The sequence below is a fragment of the Lissotriton vulgaris genome, chromosome 3_1 (assembly GCF_964263255.1).
Source record: "Lissotriton vulgaris chromosome 3_1, aLisVul1.2, whole genome shotgun sequence".
Classification (NCBI taxonomy): Eukaryota; Metazoa; Chordata; class Amphibia; order Caudata; family Salamandridae; genus Lissotriton; species Lissotriton vulgaris.
The window spans coordinates 190,233,435-190,250,382 of NC_141689.1; the positions used below are offsets into that span (position 1 = coordinate 190,233,435).

Below are 16,948 nucleotides of genomic sequence, written 5' to 3' on the forward strand. Positions count from 1 at the left end.
TTAAGCTGTAATCTGTACACCCAAGAATGCAAAACATGGTTTTGATAATTGTCAATGTATATAGGAGAGAGACCTAATGCCATCGGCACAGCTTTGGGGGCAAAAACATGCACCCGTTGCAATGGCAATGCATGCACGTCTGGCGATTTCGTTGCGGGAGCGCACAGCGCCATATAGTTGTGCCTTATGGTCGCACGCTCCCGCAAGGGAATTGCGCAGGCCCCCTCCCCTGCTGCCGCGCACTTGTGTTCGGCCCTGGGTTAATAGTAATTTCCTGTAAGGCCAAAACTGTGTTTTTAAGTTTCTCTGTGGCCCATCTTTTTGTTGGCTAGATGATTCATGGCCAGTTGTTTCAGTGATTTTCTAGTCGTCATTTCCATTCTAGATGGTCTGGAGAAGAACTCGGGATAGCCATGCTCGGTCATCAGAGCTTGCACGTGGGACAGCCTTTTAATATTTCTGGCACCATCCAGAGTAAGACAATCGGGGATCAGTTTACGATTAAAAGCTGTCTCCGGGGTAACCCACACCTTATGCCATAAGAGGATGGGTGCGATTTTTATGGTGTCAGAAATTAAAGGCAGACCTAGTTCAATATGGGTAAGGTAATTTGCTGAGGATTTAGCTACCCCCAGCAGGTATCTGAGAGATTGATTTTCAATAAATTGAATAGATGTTATGTTTTCAATACCCTAGATGCCTGAACAATAAGTGGCCGTGGATATACCTTTAGCTTCATATATTGTAATTAGTTCCTTAACAGGTCTCCCCCCTAGTTTCGCCGCAAAATTATGGAGTGCACCGACCACCCTCAAAAAGGCTAATTTTCTCGCTTTGACTACTGTATGCCAAGTGCATTTCCTATCAAAGGATATTTCAAGGTAAGAAAAGGGATCAATAGTCTCTAATCTCCTGCCCTCAAGATATATGGGCCAAGGTACTTTCTTGGTACCATGCCCACAAGCCATGTTGTATGTTTTAGACGTGTTGACTTTTAGGCACTTATCTTTCATATAGATGTTAAATTTTGTGACCGCCCTCTGAAGACCCAATCTGGTTTGCAACATAATGGCCGCATCGTCTGCGTACAGGAGTATGGGGTCAGGGTGGCCCTGAGATGAAGGGTAATCATAGGGGAAACCCTTCAGGTGGTGGCCGATAGAGTTTATGTATAACGTGAATAACAGGGGTGCAAGAATGCACCCCTGTCTCACTCCCCTCTTGATGGAAAATTTGGACGAACACTCGCCTTGCTTGCCAAAGCGCACCCTGGCCCCAGCACCCCTGTACAGTTCCTTGATGAAATTTAAAATTGTTTCATCAATCCCCAGGTCGGATAGTGTGGACCAAAGTAGGTTATGGTCCACACAATCAAAAGCAGAGCTCAAGTCAATAAAAGTAATAAAAAGATTCCCTTTTCTGGCCTGGGTGTACTTAAAAATTAAGAAATACAAGTTTAAGCTCTGCTCTACTGTTCCCATGCAGTACGAAAACCGTACTGGAAGTTTGATATGATGTTTCCTTCATCAGCCCACAATTGGATTCGCTTTACAATAATGCGACCGGCCACCTTCATTAGGCCGTCTAGAAGGGAAATAGGCCGATAGCAGGTTGGATCTTGTCTGTCGCCCTTTTTGAAAATAGGGACCACTATGGCCTCAGTCAAAGTTGATATCTGAAAGAGACACGTTAGTGATATATTCCTTACCTTAGAATATCCCCAGGCGTCAGACTGGATCCGGAAAGTTTTGCGTAGCAGTACCCTTGCGCGTCGGTAGGCGTCATCTGCGGCTCCGCGTCCGTCGTGGGCGCCGTGATGACGTCGTCGGAGTACTTGGACGCCGCCTCCGCGTGCTGACGTCAGTTCTTCTTTTTTCCGTGCCAGCCAGCGCAGATCTGGAAAGAGCAGTTCCCTAGTCACTTTTTGACTAACTTTTGGTGATCTTTTGATCCAATTCGAAGTCTGTACGTCTCCGACGGTGCCTGTAGGGATGCCCGGATTCAAGCATTGCGACGAGTGCGACCGTACCATGTCGGTCACGGATCCCCACCGCCTGTGCCTGACGTGTTTGGGCGTCGACCATGACGACGAGGCCTGCCCCGACTGTTGGGCTCTTTCGAGGAAGGCCAGGCGGGAGCGGTCCCGCAGGCGACTCGAACTCCGGCAGTCGGCCCGCGCCGTGTGAGGTCCCGGTCCCACGGGAGGTCAAGGGACAGGTTGTGGGGACGGAGCCGTCACAGCTCCGGGAGTCTGCACCACTCCTCCGGGTCCAAGTCGTCAGGTAAGAAGCATAAGAAGTCGAAGAGACATCATCGCTCTTCTGACTCCCCCCCCCGACGCTCGCACGATGCGGCCGGGGGTTCGGGTGACACCGCCCACGCGGCTCCTCGGGAGTTGCGGGCGCCGCGTTCGGTCCCATACCCCTCGGTCCCTGGACTGAACGAGACGCCGGAGGAGATTGAGCGTTTCCTCATGGCCATGAGGTCCCTTTCTCCTCCGACGGGTTCTGCGGCGCCTTCGGGCCCAGCGAACCCGTCTGGGGGCCCTAGTGGGTCGGGGGCTTCGACCCAGATGCCGTTGGGTGCTTCGACGCCGCCGGCGCCTTCGGGCCCGGCGCCGCAGGGCCCCACGATCCCGACACCGGCGGTGCCCTCTGGCCCCGGCGCCGCAGGGTACAGCGGCCCCGGCGCCTTCGGGCCCGGCGCCGCAGGACGCCGCTGGACCTTCGTCGGGCGATGGATCGTCACTGGTGGACCTTACGACCCCCCCGGCGTCGGTCCGTGTGGTGTCCCCTGCGGCGCCGTCCTCGATGCCTCCTTTCATTCGGTTCCGACGTCGGGACGACGCCTATCGGCGCCGATCTCGACGCCGTTTGGAGATTTTAGTTTCTATGAACCGACCTCATTCAATTAAGACCCTGAATCTCAGGAGATGAGGGATGAGGAGGATTGGGAGGGGTCTGAGGACCCTCTGGCCAGAGAGTGCCAGTCTAACATGGACTGGACAGGAGACCTTGGGGAGGCCAGTGGCCTGGACACCTCTCCAGACACTGGATTTGTCTCTCCTCCTACCGTGGCTTCGGAGGAGGGAGCTACCTATGGTGTGGTGTTGATGAGGGCTGCCAAGGCCTTGGGCCTTGAGCTCCCCATCGCGGCCGTGAGGACTAACCTCCTCACTGAGGTCCTTAAGCCGCAGTCATGCTCCATGGAGCCTCTGCTGCCGTTTAATGAGGCCTTGACAGACGTTCTTTTGGGCACTTGGTCCAGGCCCGCTACAGGTTCGCCTGTAGTTAGGAACGTGGCCAGACGCCACCGCCCGGCCCCGGGCGACCCATGTTTCCTGTCCTCCCACCCCACCCCCGAGAGTCTGGTCATCCAGGCCTCTTACTCCCAGACCGCCTTCCCGACGGCCCCGCCGGACAGGGAGTCCAAGAGGTACGAGAACTATGGTAAGAAGATCTTCTCGTCCCTTAGCTTGGGACTGCGGTCTTCCAACACCGCACGCCTCTTGGGCCGTTACACCCACTCTCTGTGGGAAACGGTGGCGGAAGTGCTGCCAGAGTGCCCGTTGGAGGTACGGGCCAAACTCGGCCAAGCCCTTGTGGAGGACCGGGACGCAGCCAAGTATTCAATCAGGTGTGGACTGGATACTACTGACTCGCTGGGCAGAGCGATGGCTACGACGGTGGCGGTACGACGCCACGCCTGGCTGAGATTTTTCGGCAGACGTCCAAAACACCCTCATGGACATGCCGTTCGATGGCCGTCGCCTCTTTGGCGACAAGGCAGACCACGCGCTTGAGCGCTTTAAGGACTCCAGGGCTACGGCCAAGTCCTTGGGCCTCTCGGCCCCGCGCCAGCAAATGGGTGCCTTTCGCTCCTTTCGTGGCCAAGGAAGGGGCGTCCCCACACGTGCCGCCAGCCACTCGCCGCAAACTGTCGTCCAGCGCGGCGGCAGCCGTGGGAACCGCCGTGGAGGCGGTCGGGGGAACAAGCGGAGTCAGTCCACATCTGCCCCCGCGGCATCCACCTCTAAACCCTCCTAGTCTGTGCTTTTCGGCCCATGTGACGCCAGTGGGAGGCAGGGTTCGCCATCACCACTCTCACTGGTGTACAGTCACTTCGGACAGGTGGGTGCTGCAGATCGTCCGAAGGGGCTACTCCCTCCCCTTCGAGACGACCCCTCAAGCCATGCCACCGCAACACCACCGCATAGCGGGGGATCATTTGCGGCTCCTGCAGGAGGAAGTTTCGGCCCTCTTGGCCAAGGGGGCCATCGAGCGCATTCCTGGGCCAGAAGTAGGACGTGGTTGCTACTCCCACTACTTCCTGGTACCCAAGAAGGGCAAAGGGGGCCTACGCCCTATCTTGGATCTGAGGAACGTCAACGGCTTCCTCCGGAAGGAGAAGTTCAAAATGCTGACACTGGCTCAGGTCTTGGCTGCCCTAGACCCAGGAGACTGGATGGTAGCGTTGGACTTGCAGGACGCGTATTTCCACATCCCCGTCCTGCCGGCCCACCGGGGTTACCTGCGGTTCACGGTAGGCCTTGAGCACTTTCAGTTTACCGTGCTCCCCTTCGGCCTTACCAGCGCCCCACGGGTGTTCACAAAGGTGATGGCGATGGTCGCAGCTCATCTGCGCAGGTTAGGGGTCTCAGTCTTCCCCTACCTAGACTACTGGTTGTTGAAGGCGGGCTCGCCCCAGACAGTCGTCCGCCACCTCCAGACTACGGCGGATCTCCTGCACCAGCTGGGATTTTCCATCAATGTGCCGAAGTCACACCTGTGCCCCTCTCAGAAGCTCCTTTTCTTCGGAGCGGTTCTCGACTCGGCGCAGTTTCGGGTTTATCCGCCCGAACAGCGGGTTCGGGATATTCATGCTCTGATTCCGGTCTTCGGGCCGTTATCCCGAGTTTCGGTCAGGTTGACGCTGCGGCTTCTGTGGCTGATGGCCTCCTGCATCCTTCTTGTGTATCACGCACGGTGGCGGATGCGGGCTCTGCAGTGGGACCTGAAGTTTCAGTGGGCCCAGCACCGGGGCAACCTGTCCGACCATGTCCTGAGATCGGAGGGCACTGCGAGACAGCTGCAGTGGTGGCTCACGGACCGCGATTGGGTCAACGGCTGATCCCTCTCCCTTCCCCAACCGGAGCACGTAGTTGTGACGGACGCGTCCCTCCAGGGCTGGGGAGGCCACTTGGGAGAGGCGGAGATCAGAGGACTCTGGTCTCCGGCGGAGTCCCGGCTCCATATCAATCTGTTGGAGCTGCGGGTGATTCGTCTGGCACTGAAAGCATTCCTCCCGTCTGTCCGAGGGAGCGCAGGTGTTCACGGACCACACCACCGCCATGTGGTACTGCAACAAACAGGGCGGGGTGGGGTCGTGGACCCTTTGCCAGGAGGTTCTGCGTCTCTGGCAATGGCTGGAACATCAGGGCGTTACTCTGGTGGTTCAACACCTGGCAGGTTCTCTGAACGCCAGGGCGGACAAACTCAGCCGTCGGTGCTCGATGGATCACGAATGGCGTCTGAACTCGGACGTGGCGCAAGGCCTCTTTCTGCAATGGGGAGAGCCTTGGTTAGATCTATTCGCCACCGAAGAGAACGCGCAATGTCATCAGTTCTGCGCGTTGGAATTTCCAAGGCGGCACTCGCTCGGCGACGCTTTTCGTCGCGAGTGGAGCTGCGGTCTGTTGTACGCCTTTCCGCCTATACCACTTCTGCCCAGAGTGCTGAAGAAGATCAAGCGCGACCGGGCACAAGTCATCCTTGTGGCTCCGGACTGGGCATGAAGGTACTGGTATCCCGAGCTACTCAGTATGTCAGTCGATCCCCCGGTTCGTCTGCCTCTTCAGGAGGACCTTCTGTCGCAGCAGCAGGGGACGGTCCTCCACCCGAACCTGTCCAGTCTCCACCTCCATGCTTGGAGATTGAGCGGCGACAGTTGAGGCCATTTGACTTGCCTCCTGAAGTTTGCAACATCATTCTGGCAGCCAGGCGTCCCTCCACTAAGTCGGTATACGCCTGCAGGTGGAACAGATTTGTGGCATGTTGCACAGCAAAGGCTGTGGATCCCCTCAATGCCCCTCTCTCTGAGGTTCTCCTCTTCTCTCTCTTGCCCAGCAGGGCTCTGCTCTGGGCACTATCACGGGCTATCTTTCAGCTCTTTCAGCCTTTCTGAGGCTGCCTGACCAACCTTCTTTGTTCAAGTCCCCTATCGTAAACAGATTCCTGAAAGGCATCACTCATACCTTTCCTCCTGTTCCCTTCGTGATGCCTCAGTGGGACTTGAACCTGGTTCTAACGTTTCTGATGTGCGCTCCCTTTGAGCCACTTCACAACTGTCCTCTTCGCCTTCTTTCTCTGAAGACTGCCTTCCTGGTTGCCATCACCTCTGCCAGGAGAGTGAGTGAGCTCCAGGCTCTGTCTTGTAAGCCTCCTTTCCTTTCAGTCCATCCTGACAAGGTTGTTTTGAGGACTAGGCCCTCCTTCCTTCCCAAGGTAGTCACGGCCTTCCACATTGGGCAATCCATCACATTGCCCACCTTCTTTCCGCCTCCGCACCGCACCGCTCGAGAGAGGAGGAGAGGCTCCACCGTCTGGACCCAAAGCGTGCGCTCTCATTTTATCTGAACCGCACACAACAGTTCCGGGTGGATGATCAACTCTTTGTTGGGTACGCGGGCGCTAAGAAAGGGAAAGCGGTGCACAAGCGGACCATCTCCCGGTGGATTATCTTGTGCATCCAGGCGTGTTACTCCTTGGCTAAGAAGGAACCCCCTGTTGGGCTGAGGGCTCATTCCACTCGAGCCACGGCCACTACAACTGCCTTGGGCCGAGGTGTGCCCTTGCAGGACATTTGCCAGGCGGCTACGTGGGCCTCGCTGCACAAGTTTGCAAGACACTATTGCCTGGACGGTCAAGTCCGGAGGGACGGCTACTTTGGCCGTTCCGTCCTCCAGGACTTTCTGGTGTGATTATTGGTTCGCAGACCCACCACCACGGGGATGGTATTGCTGGGGTATCTATTCTAAGGTAAGGAATCTATCACCAACGCGTCTATTTCAGATGCACAAGTTACTACTTGTGTAACGATATATCTGTAAGAGACATTAGTTAGTGATAGATTCCTTACCGACCCACCCATCCTCCCCGTTCTGCGAACCGATGTCTAGGGTTAAGGTCATCCCCTTTTAGGGCCCTAGTTTCTTGGCACCAGTGTTGGTTTTTGTCATGGCTCTGCGCTTCTGGCGTGGAAAAGCTGTGGCTAAGAACCGACGTCAGCACGCGGAGGCGGCGTCTAAGTACTCGGACGACATCATCACGGCGCCCACGACGCCGACGACTGACGCGGAGCCGCAGACTACGCCTACCGACGCGCAAGGGTACTGCTACGCAAAACTTTCCGGATCCAGTCTGACGCCTGGGGATATTCTAAGGTAAGGAATCTATCACTAACTAATGTCTCTTACAGATATATTGTTACACAAGTAGTAACTTGTGCATTGGCCCAACTAAATTTGCATTGTCCATGACGTTAGTAAGTAATGGAGCCCAGAGGTCGATTTCGTATTTGAAAACATCAGTAGGTATGCCATCCGGGCTATTGCCATTTTGACCTCCTCACAAGTAAAGGAAATTCCTAAAGGGAAAACTCCCTTGCAAGCGCTTCCCATGTTTCCAGATGTGGTAGTAAGGGCAGGAGATACTGGTGGTGAAGCGGTTTCATTGTCGTAAACGTGTTCAAAATGGGTGACCCAAGCTTCACCAGTTATAGCAATATCTATCATCGCTATATTGTTTTTATCACGGAAGATAGGGTCATTAACCACCTTCAAGAATAAAGTTGAATCCCTATTTTTAGAGGCAGTAATTAAGGCCTGCCATGCTGCTTGTTTTAGTGATTTCTCCCTGTTTTTTATAACCAGACGATAAAAACGTCTGGCTTCTCGAATCTCAGACAGGGATTTAATAGTAGCATGGAGGGCCTTTTTTAAAGATTTTAATGCAGTAGTGCAATTATGATGGAACCAACCAGATTGGTGATGCGAATCTGGGCGATGGTATCTTGTCAATAGATGTTTTAAGGTTAATTGGATTTTGGTAAAGGAATCCAAAATTTTTGAGGGGTCATCACTAGGGGAGAGGCAAGTGTGGATTTCCTTCCTCATTTTAGATAATAGGTTTGTTAATAGACCCGCAGGGTCAACCTTATCCCATTTAAGGGTGTAACCGTTTTTACGTGCAAGGGTGATCGGTTGTTGGTGTAGGGTACTATTTTCCCTCCGGGACCCCTCTAGTTCAACCTTTTTTATAGAGAAGGAAATTGGATAGTGATCTCCATAAATAACGTCTATCGTCTCCCATGAGGTTAATAAATATGCATGCGTACTGGAAAAGAGGGTAAAGTCAATTATAGAGTTACACCCACTGCCATGGTAGGTTGGCTGGAACGCTATTATTGGCGAGCATAACTCATTTATGTAGGTGAGATTAAAATTGAACAAGTTATTTAAGATGTCACCCTGCCTAGAATGGGCAAAGTGACTCGGATTGTCGTCAGAAGGGTTTCCGAGGCCGCACAAACCCTTCGGGCCGTCCTGACAAAAGTTGCAGTTAAAATCACCCACCCAGGCCAGGAAAAAATCCCCTCCTATTCTTTCATTTATAGAGGAAATATCACAGAACAGATTATTTGTAACTCTATCCAAGTAATCGGTAGAGGCATTATTATAGAAATTGATTAGGATCATATTAGCAGAGGTGCCCCAACTAAGAGTTAAAATAGGATCATTTTCAGTCAAAAAGTGTTTTAAAACAGTAAGCCCGCTCACATTACTGAGATATATACATAAACCCCCACTGTTTCTACCATGAGGGGATGGTAAAGCTGAAGAGTGAAAGGTCCGGTACCCCAGTAAATGTGCAGGATCTATGGCCCAAGTTTCCTGTAGACACAAGATGGTAGATTTATCAACCAGGTCCCGCCAAGACTGTTGAGCAAGTTTATTTGCCAGGCCTGCCACGTTCCAGGACAGAACTGAGTGGGACATAGTAAGAGGATTTGGTACATTGTGTATCACAATGTCTCTAATTTCCCCTTCCCTAAGGGTGGAAGGTGGAGCAATATATAGAAGGTCCGAAGATACCCTGGTGTCCGGTGATCGTATAGTTGGTTCCCCATTATACGTGGGAAAAGACCTTCCTATTTCGATAGTTTCGTTAGGTTCACTGGATACAATAGTATTATCACTAGGTGTGTCAGATAAGAGTTTACCCCCACGTCCATTTGGTTTTTCTAAATTCCCCAGGGGAAGGGCTAATTGGTGGGGGCCCTGTATGGCCATCGGCTGTCAATCCAAGTCCTCTAGACTTGACAGTGGTTCAAAAGGATTATACAGAGGGATATTCCAACGTTGTAATTTGTATGGTGGTGTCTGCTAAAATGAGGGAAAGAGGAGTTACGTTTGAGTGGGAAGAATGGGGTAAGTTTAGTGATGCCGGGTCTCGATGTTAAGTTTTGAGTGTTACAACTGGGAGATTCTGAAAAGCTAAATCTATTTGGAAATGATGGAAAATTTGGGTGGGGATCAGCAAAGCTTTAGGATAGAAATACCTCAAATTGCGGGATGAAATGGCGCCTTCAGCTCATTCCTAGGAACCAGCCAGTAATATGAGTAACAACTCTATGGTCCCTAAAGTTAATTATCACAACATCCCTTTCGATATCTTTTGGTCGGGGACCCACCCAATTGGATCGTCTCACAGACACTATATCTCCATTCACGTGTGAAGGGAGGGGTCTGTTAGTACACAGCCAATGTATGACTTTATTTTTAAGGTTGGCATAGGGTTCCGTCCTGCCTTCGGCCAAAGGTGGGACTCTGGTCAAAATAATGACATAATTGGCTGCTTCAGGGGGTAAATCTGTATAGTGTCCTCTATTATTTTGGGCCATATGTGATGAGGGTAGCTTCGTTGGTACTGTATTTTTTGTATTAGGAAAATTTGGGGGTCCTATTAAAGTTTTCTCTCTGGATGTCTGTCGAGGCAGCTCCGATGTAACAGGAGCAGTCTGAGCGAGCCCTGGTTTTTGTGGGTGGCATTCCCCACGGGACTTCATTGTTCTTGGTGTGGGATACTTGGACACAGTTTGCTTTTTCTGAGAAGCAAGTTGCTTTAAAGCCTCTTCATTTAAATGGGAGGCTTCCAGTAAATGAGTCAGTTGGTCTCCCAGCCTCTTAACTCGCTCTATAAGAGGTAGCAAGAGGGATTTTAGGAGGTGTTCCATAATTTCCTTTAGTCCTTCTAAGGAAGAACCCTCCAGAAATAGGTTTTTAGGACCAGGTAATAAATCTCTTGTGGCTTGCTTCTTAGTTAAATCTATTGAAGGTGTACATATTTTTGCACGTTTACTTACATGTCTATCCCCACCCCTCTTCCTTCTTTTTTTGTGGTGGTGAGTCTTGGGCTCGTGTTTGATTCTTGCAACGTTGGTTCTCTCTTTGGGGGGTCTCTAGTGTGGGTGAGAGCGTCTCTACTAATACTTCCATCTCAAGTAACGAATTTGAGGGGGAAGCTGATTAAGAAGATCGACAGATAGACGTCGCTCTGCGCGACGCTCAGCCAGCGCGATTTCTCTGTCTGTCTGAGGTAGCCCTGGTGATATAATTATCTAGTGTTCCTCTTTTTGGCCCTCCTGTTAGTGAAGATTTTTCTTTGGGCGCGCGCGAAGTCATGGTGCGTACCGGTGTTTATACAAATATAGTTAAAGCCGGTAAAGACCACTACATTAGCAACAAGCAGTTAGGTGATCAAGCACCATATACAAAAGATAAAGTCAAATATGGGAAATGGTGCAGTAAAAATCGGCTTACTGGAATGCAGTTCAAAGAGTCCTGGCACAGAGATAAGAGGGTATGCCCGGCCCGGCCTCTTCTGGCCCCTGACGGCCACAGACGGCCCGCCCTTTGCCCGGCGCGGACCCGCGCGCGATCCCGCGACGCGGGGGCTGCAGTGAATTTAAAGCGCATCCGGGCGCCAATCAGGTCAAGTTACTTCCGGTGCTGGGGCGCTGGGGAGCCTGGTAGATGTGGTCTCCCTCCGCTCGGCGGCCGCAGGATGACGTGCTGCGGGAGGGAGACACGGCAAAGTAACGATCACCAAGGAATTAGGGGTCCAGAAAGGAGCAGCAACACAGGCATGCAATGCCCCAAAACAGTTTCACCGCACCACCCGCTCCACCGGGGCTGCAGTGAATTTTAAGCGCCTCCGGGCGCCAATCAGGTCAAGTTACTTCAGGCGCTAGGGAGCCTGGTAGATGTGGTCTCCCTCCGCTCGGCGGCCGCAGGATGACGTGCGGCGGCGGGAGGGAGACACGGCAAAGCAACGATCACCAAGGAATTAGGGGTCCAGAAAGGAGCAGCAACACAGGTACGCAATGCCCCCAAAACAGTTTCACCGCACCACCAGTAAAATTGTCGCACAAATGTGTTTTTATGAGATAATCTTTCCTATTGAGAAAGAAACATATACTGCATACAGGTACTTGCAATAGTATTTCTGGGTCCCCTTTAGGACTTAAGGTACTAGAGGGCCAAGTTTCAAAGTACACCAGTAGTTCAAGTTTACCTGCCCTGGAGTGTCTGGGTGCAGATGTTCTGAATATGTTGGTAGCCTTGTGCGGTACACCAAAGGCAAGGGGGGGGAGGCGGGGACACATAGAAACCGGGAGGGGGGTGCTCAGTCTGTTATTGTGAATCCGGGCCGGGGAGCTCCGGTTCACTGGATTTTGGTTGGCTGGGCCCATACGTCAAAGTCACTTACTGTTCTCGGTTAGACTTGCAGGGGGGGGCAAAACAGGACAGCTGAGCCATTCTCAGTGCTGGCTTCTGTGGCTCTGATTTCCCTAGTCGGCTGGTCGTTTTTTGGGGCGTTGGAGTCCGGATTGGACTTCAAACAAGCTTTCGTTGCTCCATGGGGTCTGGTACCCCCGGGTATTGGTGCAGGGCGGCTCCTGTTGAGCCTGGCATCTTCACACTTGATGAGGAGATGGATTTTACCTTCTCCTGGGCGGCTGCTGCATTGGTGGACCCGGTGGTCAGCAAACGAAGGACCGGACCTTGCAGTTAGTGCCTCCAGGCTGCAGGGAAGTGGTTTCTCCACTTCAAGTGAAATGCTGAAGGCTTGGCTAAGTGATGGAGGCCCTCTGAGGCTTTTGGAGGATACACAGCTGCAGAATGAGTTGGGTTGTCACAATTGTTGGGTTTGGCGCCAAAGTCCACCAGTACTTAGCAGTTCGGATCTTCTTGGTCCTACCTTTGTCCGGGGAATCTGAGTTCCTGGTGTCAAGGGTGTTGAGGGGAGTGAAGGGTAGTAGCCAATTTGCTACTTACCCTTGGGACCGCTACGCCCCCTACATGACCACTTCCTGTGGAGAGTGGGCATTACACTGTCCCTCAGTTCCTAATTTCACCAAAGTGGTGGAATCCTTCTTTCGTGGGGCACCTTACGTGTGTGACAGGCATGGTAGTGCACCGCACCTCCTTGCATAGCTAACTTCCTGCCTGTCCTGGTGCCAAATGGGCTGTAGGGGCGGCATCTCCCAGGTCTGGGGGAAGCTTGGGTTGCATATCAAAGGCAGCAGGGGCTTTGAAGTCCCTGGCCTTTGTATGCAGATTCACTAGCCATACTGCTGGAGGAGGTGTGAACACCTTCCTCCGGAGCAGGCATTGGTCCTGCCCTCAGAGAGCGAGGGCTCTCATCTGTAGGAGGTCAGAACCATGTCTGTGGTTGCAGGCTGGTTGGAAGGTTTCATGGGGCACCACTAAGATGTTTTAATAAATCCACTACTGGCATCAGTAGGGATGATTTTTTAATACAAGGTGTTTGATCCCACACACCATAGGTTTCAGTGAAGTCATCAGGTAGCTGGGGAACTCGTCGTGACCATGACCCAGTACATGTTCTTAGGATGGCTTCCTTGTTCACTTGCACTGTCTAGCAATTGAACTAGGCAGCACAAGGGCATATCTGCTCATGCAGATATGTCCTCACATATAATATAATGCCTTAGGGCTGTAAGGCCTTGTGCAGGGGTGACTTACATACATTTCATATGTAAAAGAAACAATTGATCGACGGAATGTTGTACAATGCAAACATTCACTCCCAGTCACAAGGATCTGGGTTAAATCCACCATTCTTTTGCTCACCACACCACCCCGGTTTGGACCCAGCCATATGCAAAACAGTCTTGACCATGTTCCTTGTGGGCATAATCCAGCCTGAACTGCCAAGCCAGGTCCTCCCTGGACCGGAAACAAGCATCACAGGACCGGTTTCAGGGCATCACCCTTCATCAGCCAGGCTTGCTTGAATCTAGTGGTGTAGTGAGCACTGGACCTACGTCTGGGCATACCCTTCCCACTTAGGGCAACATATGCAAAAGAAACAATTGATGGACGGAATGCTGGACAATGCAAACAATCACCCCCCAGTAACAAGGATTTGGGTTAAATTGATGATTTTTTTGCTCACCACACCACCTCAGTTTGGACCCAGCCATATGCAAATCAGTCTTGACTGTGTTCCTTGTGGGAACAGTCCTGCCCGAACTGTCAAGCCAGGTCCTCCCTGGACCGGAAAAAAGCATCCTGGAACCGGTTCGGGCTGCAGTCATTTCCTTACGCAGAGTTAACATGCTTCGCATCTAACCTATTTCTAAAGCGGACACAGCCAGATGGATTGCGTGATGCATTTAGTTTTCTTAAGCGCATGCAAAAGGTCTACTTTCTATCATGCCCTAATAGCATTCAACAAAGATAAAGGAGCCACCATTCTGAGCCCAATGCTAAATGACTGGATGGTGCACATCATGTGATCTACAACACAATTGCTGTAAACAGTTTGTTACAGGTAAGTAACATTTCCCTTATTTGAGTTCAGCGGTGATTTACCGGAGTGTCACACTCTGACTTACAGCAGGCTGTTTTCTTCCAAGTAAAATTTGTAAAGGTGAAAATATATTTTAATGTCTTGCACAAAGATTGGTTATTAATTTGGTAAACTTATCCATGGTGCTCTAAAAATCTGTGTGCACTTATCAAGAATTATTTATAGGGCAATAGCTTTATAATATGCCATTACAAACCATAAGTGTTTCCTAAAATATACAAATGAAAAAGTGTGCATATTACCCCAAATAGACTTTGTTTTCTTTCTAACAGAATCATGATGAAACATGGAGAAATTACTTCTCGGACATTGCTTTCTTCCCTAATGCTGTTTACACCCACTGCTACGACTCATCTGGAATGCAGTTGTTTGTAGCAGGAGGTCCTCTTCCTTCCGGCCTGCACGGAAACTACGCTGGTCTGTGGAGCTAACGCTTGTTCACTTCAGAAATGCAAATTAAATATTATTTCTGCCTTCATTTTTATCATCGATGAAGTATCTTTTTTTAAAAAAAAGATGTGACAACTTTTTAAACAATTTTGCTTTAACATCTAATCTTATTTGAAGGAGAACACCTCTACCTTTTTCTAAAAATGCATTCCGGGTTTACTTTCCCAAGTTTTATCCCTGAATTGCATCATCCACTGGTGCATTTTTCCCTTATATGGTACTTACTGTTGCATGAACTTGCTTTTTTAGATACATTAAAACCATGTGGATAAAATGTCATTTAAACGGATCTTTTGTGCAGTTTTTAAACTGTGTCAAGCCAGCAGCTAATTTATTTAAAAATCATATACCAGGGACTGAAAGACACTTGTATTTTAAGAAAAAAGTATATGTTTCCCATCGCATTTTTTAATTTTTTGGAGGTCTCAGTTCTATTTCCATGCTTTACCCACCCTCTCCTCCTTGCCGTTTCTTGCAAACAGGCATACATAACCAGACCCTGCTATAAAGTAGGGGTTATTAATAATTGAGCAGCCTTGTCCAGATTTTCTGTGAAAGTCTTGGGGCTAATGTGTGTAAAAAGGACTTTTGTCTATATACAAATTACACATTTGAGTGACCCGAAGTGGTGACTGATTGTCATTAAACTAGTCCAAAAATGTGTTATTTCTTTATCTGCAAAGTCCTTATTTGGGGACTACTTTTATCTTATTTTTTAAAAGTGCAAGTCTGTCAACACTGTATATTAAAGAGAAAAATCAATAAAATGAAATGGAAACTCTTTCTTGTTTGGGACTGAAATTACTACATGCACTGTTCTACATTACTAATGGCAGGATCACTTATCACTGATGTTCTTTAAACTGAATACTACTCCACCCTATTGACTGACACTTACATGGTCTATGATTCAAAGATAAATCTAAACTCTTTTTCTTTAGAGGATAGAGTAGCTTGGACCCACCCCCTCTTCTATAATTCTACCTAATGTCAAGTAAAAAAAATGCATTGTATGCTCAAAGCCTAACAGTCTGTAGTGAGGAGTTCTAAGACCGACCAGACTTTACTAATAATAAATCACTTAACCAAAGTCGACAGCAGAAAAAAAAATTGTTGCTGTTGAGCACCTCATCTCAGGACTAATACTTCATTTCTCCCAGTCATCATGGTATTCATCAGGGAATCAGCAAGCGCAGAAGAAAAGTGGAAGAACTTTATTTTGTAAAAATCAAATGTGCATCTGGAATCCAGTAGGTACTGCTGCCCTAACGTTTTCCCTGTCTCTACGGTCGTCTTTTACTAGATCATATGTATCATTACGTGTGTTACTTATCAGTTGACCTTTATGCACTCTGAATGGTTCGGGCTCATCAGGTCATCATAATAGCTCAATAATTGATAAATTATGTACATGGAATAGAAGTTCTACATGTTTTTTTTATCCATAATGGTATACCTTGTAGATTCATATCTCTTGTGTTTAACATTCATATTGGATGTGTCAATTTGTACATGATGCAGTACCCATGATTCTGGAAACATAGTTGTATTCAGGATGTAAGCCTTATGTCCGCATCTAATTCCATAGATTAATTTATTGTTGAGGGAACATTACATATACTGCACATCAGATTGGTTTTTAATATATTATAAAGAGTGTGGGCGAAAACTCAGAGCAGAATTCACTCCTTGATCAACAACCACAAACTAAAATATAATTACTAGAAAGGAGAATGAGAGAAAATGTCATTTTTATTTCTTCCCGAACGAGGCAACACAATGCAGCTTTGTTATTCAACGTATTAGCAAGAAAAAACTTTCTAAGATTATTCTGCTTCAGTTTTGGATGTCACTAAATTGTTTCTTCCTTTTGTTTCCTCCAATTGTGTGTGTTTGAATTAAATATGCAGCGATCAGGAGCATGTTTTAGGTCCAATCTAAATATTTTATACACTGTAGGGAATCTGGGAACATTGAAATCTCTGTAGTGTTTAATTCTTTCACTGATTGGTGAAATGGCTGGCTGCTCAAAAGAATCTTTGCCAATATATACTATCACATTTAGCCACAGGCACAGAATGGGTGAAGCCTTTGATACATCAGCCCTCTTTTCAAACAATTCAGTTTTAATTTCAGGTCCACTGCCAAACACCCCAGGCTATACATATTCAATGCATGGTGTAGTGACCGATACCTGTGAAAACCAGTCCAATACCCTCAGATGAGGGGGCATCCATCAGTGTATGCATGAAATCCCCTCTAGCAATTTGACATTGTAGGCATGTCAGAGATTCTGCTTTGCCCATCTTGTGGAGTCTATCCCTGTCATAGTGCGTAGGATTTTGTACTGGATTAGGAGCAACCAGGACTAAATGGCAAATTCTCTAGGATGCATAAGCGCAGCTTCCCAGTCAATGTCTTCTAGTTCTCCCACATTCCATACCCAGCGCTCCCTTAGGGGGCCCTGATTATCAGTCATATTGTTCAGTGTTCTGTAAGTGAGAATCTGAAAGAAACACGTTGATGATAGATTCCTTACC

The 16,948-nt window shown here is 49.3% G+C and overlaps 1 protein-coding gene across 2 annotated transcripts in view; it reads left to right on the plus strand.

Annotated features, from left to right (window-relative positions):
- Positions 1 to 15,189, plus strand: part of DCAF12 (DDB1 and CUL4 associated factor 12) — a 269,091-nt gene extending 253,902 nt beyond the window's left edge. For both annotated transcript variants that reach the window (XM_086960298.1, XM_086960299.1), the window contains one exon: positions 14,231 to 15,189. In XM_086960298.1, coding sequence (XP_086816424.1) covers positions 14,231 to 14,389 — 159 coding nt within the window. In that variant the 3' untranslated portion in view covers positions 14,390 to 15,189. The remainder of the gene's footprint in view (positions 1 to 14,230) is intronic.
- The last annotated feature ends 1,759 nt before the right edge of the window (positions 15,190 to 16,948 follow it).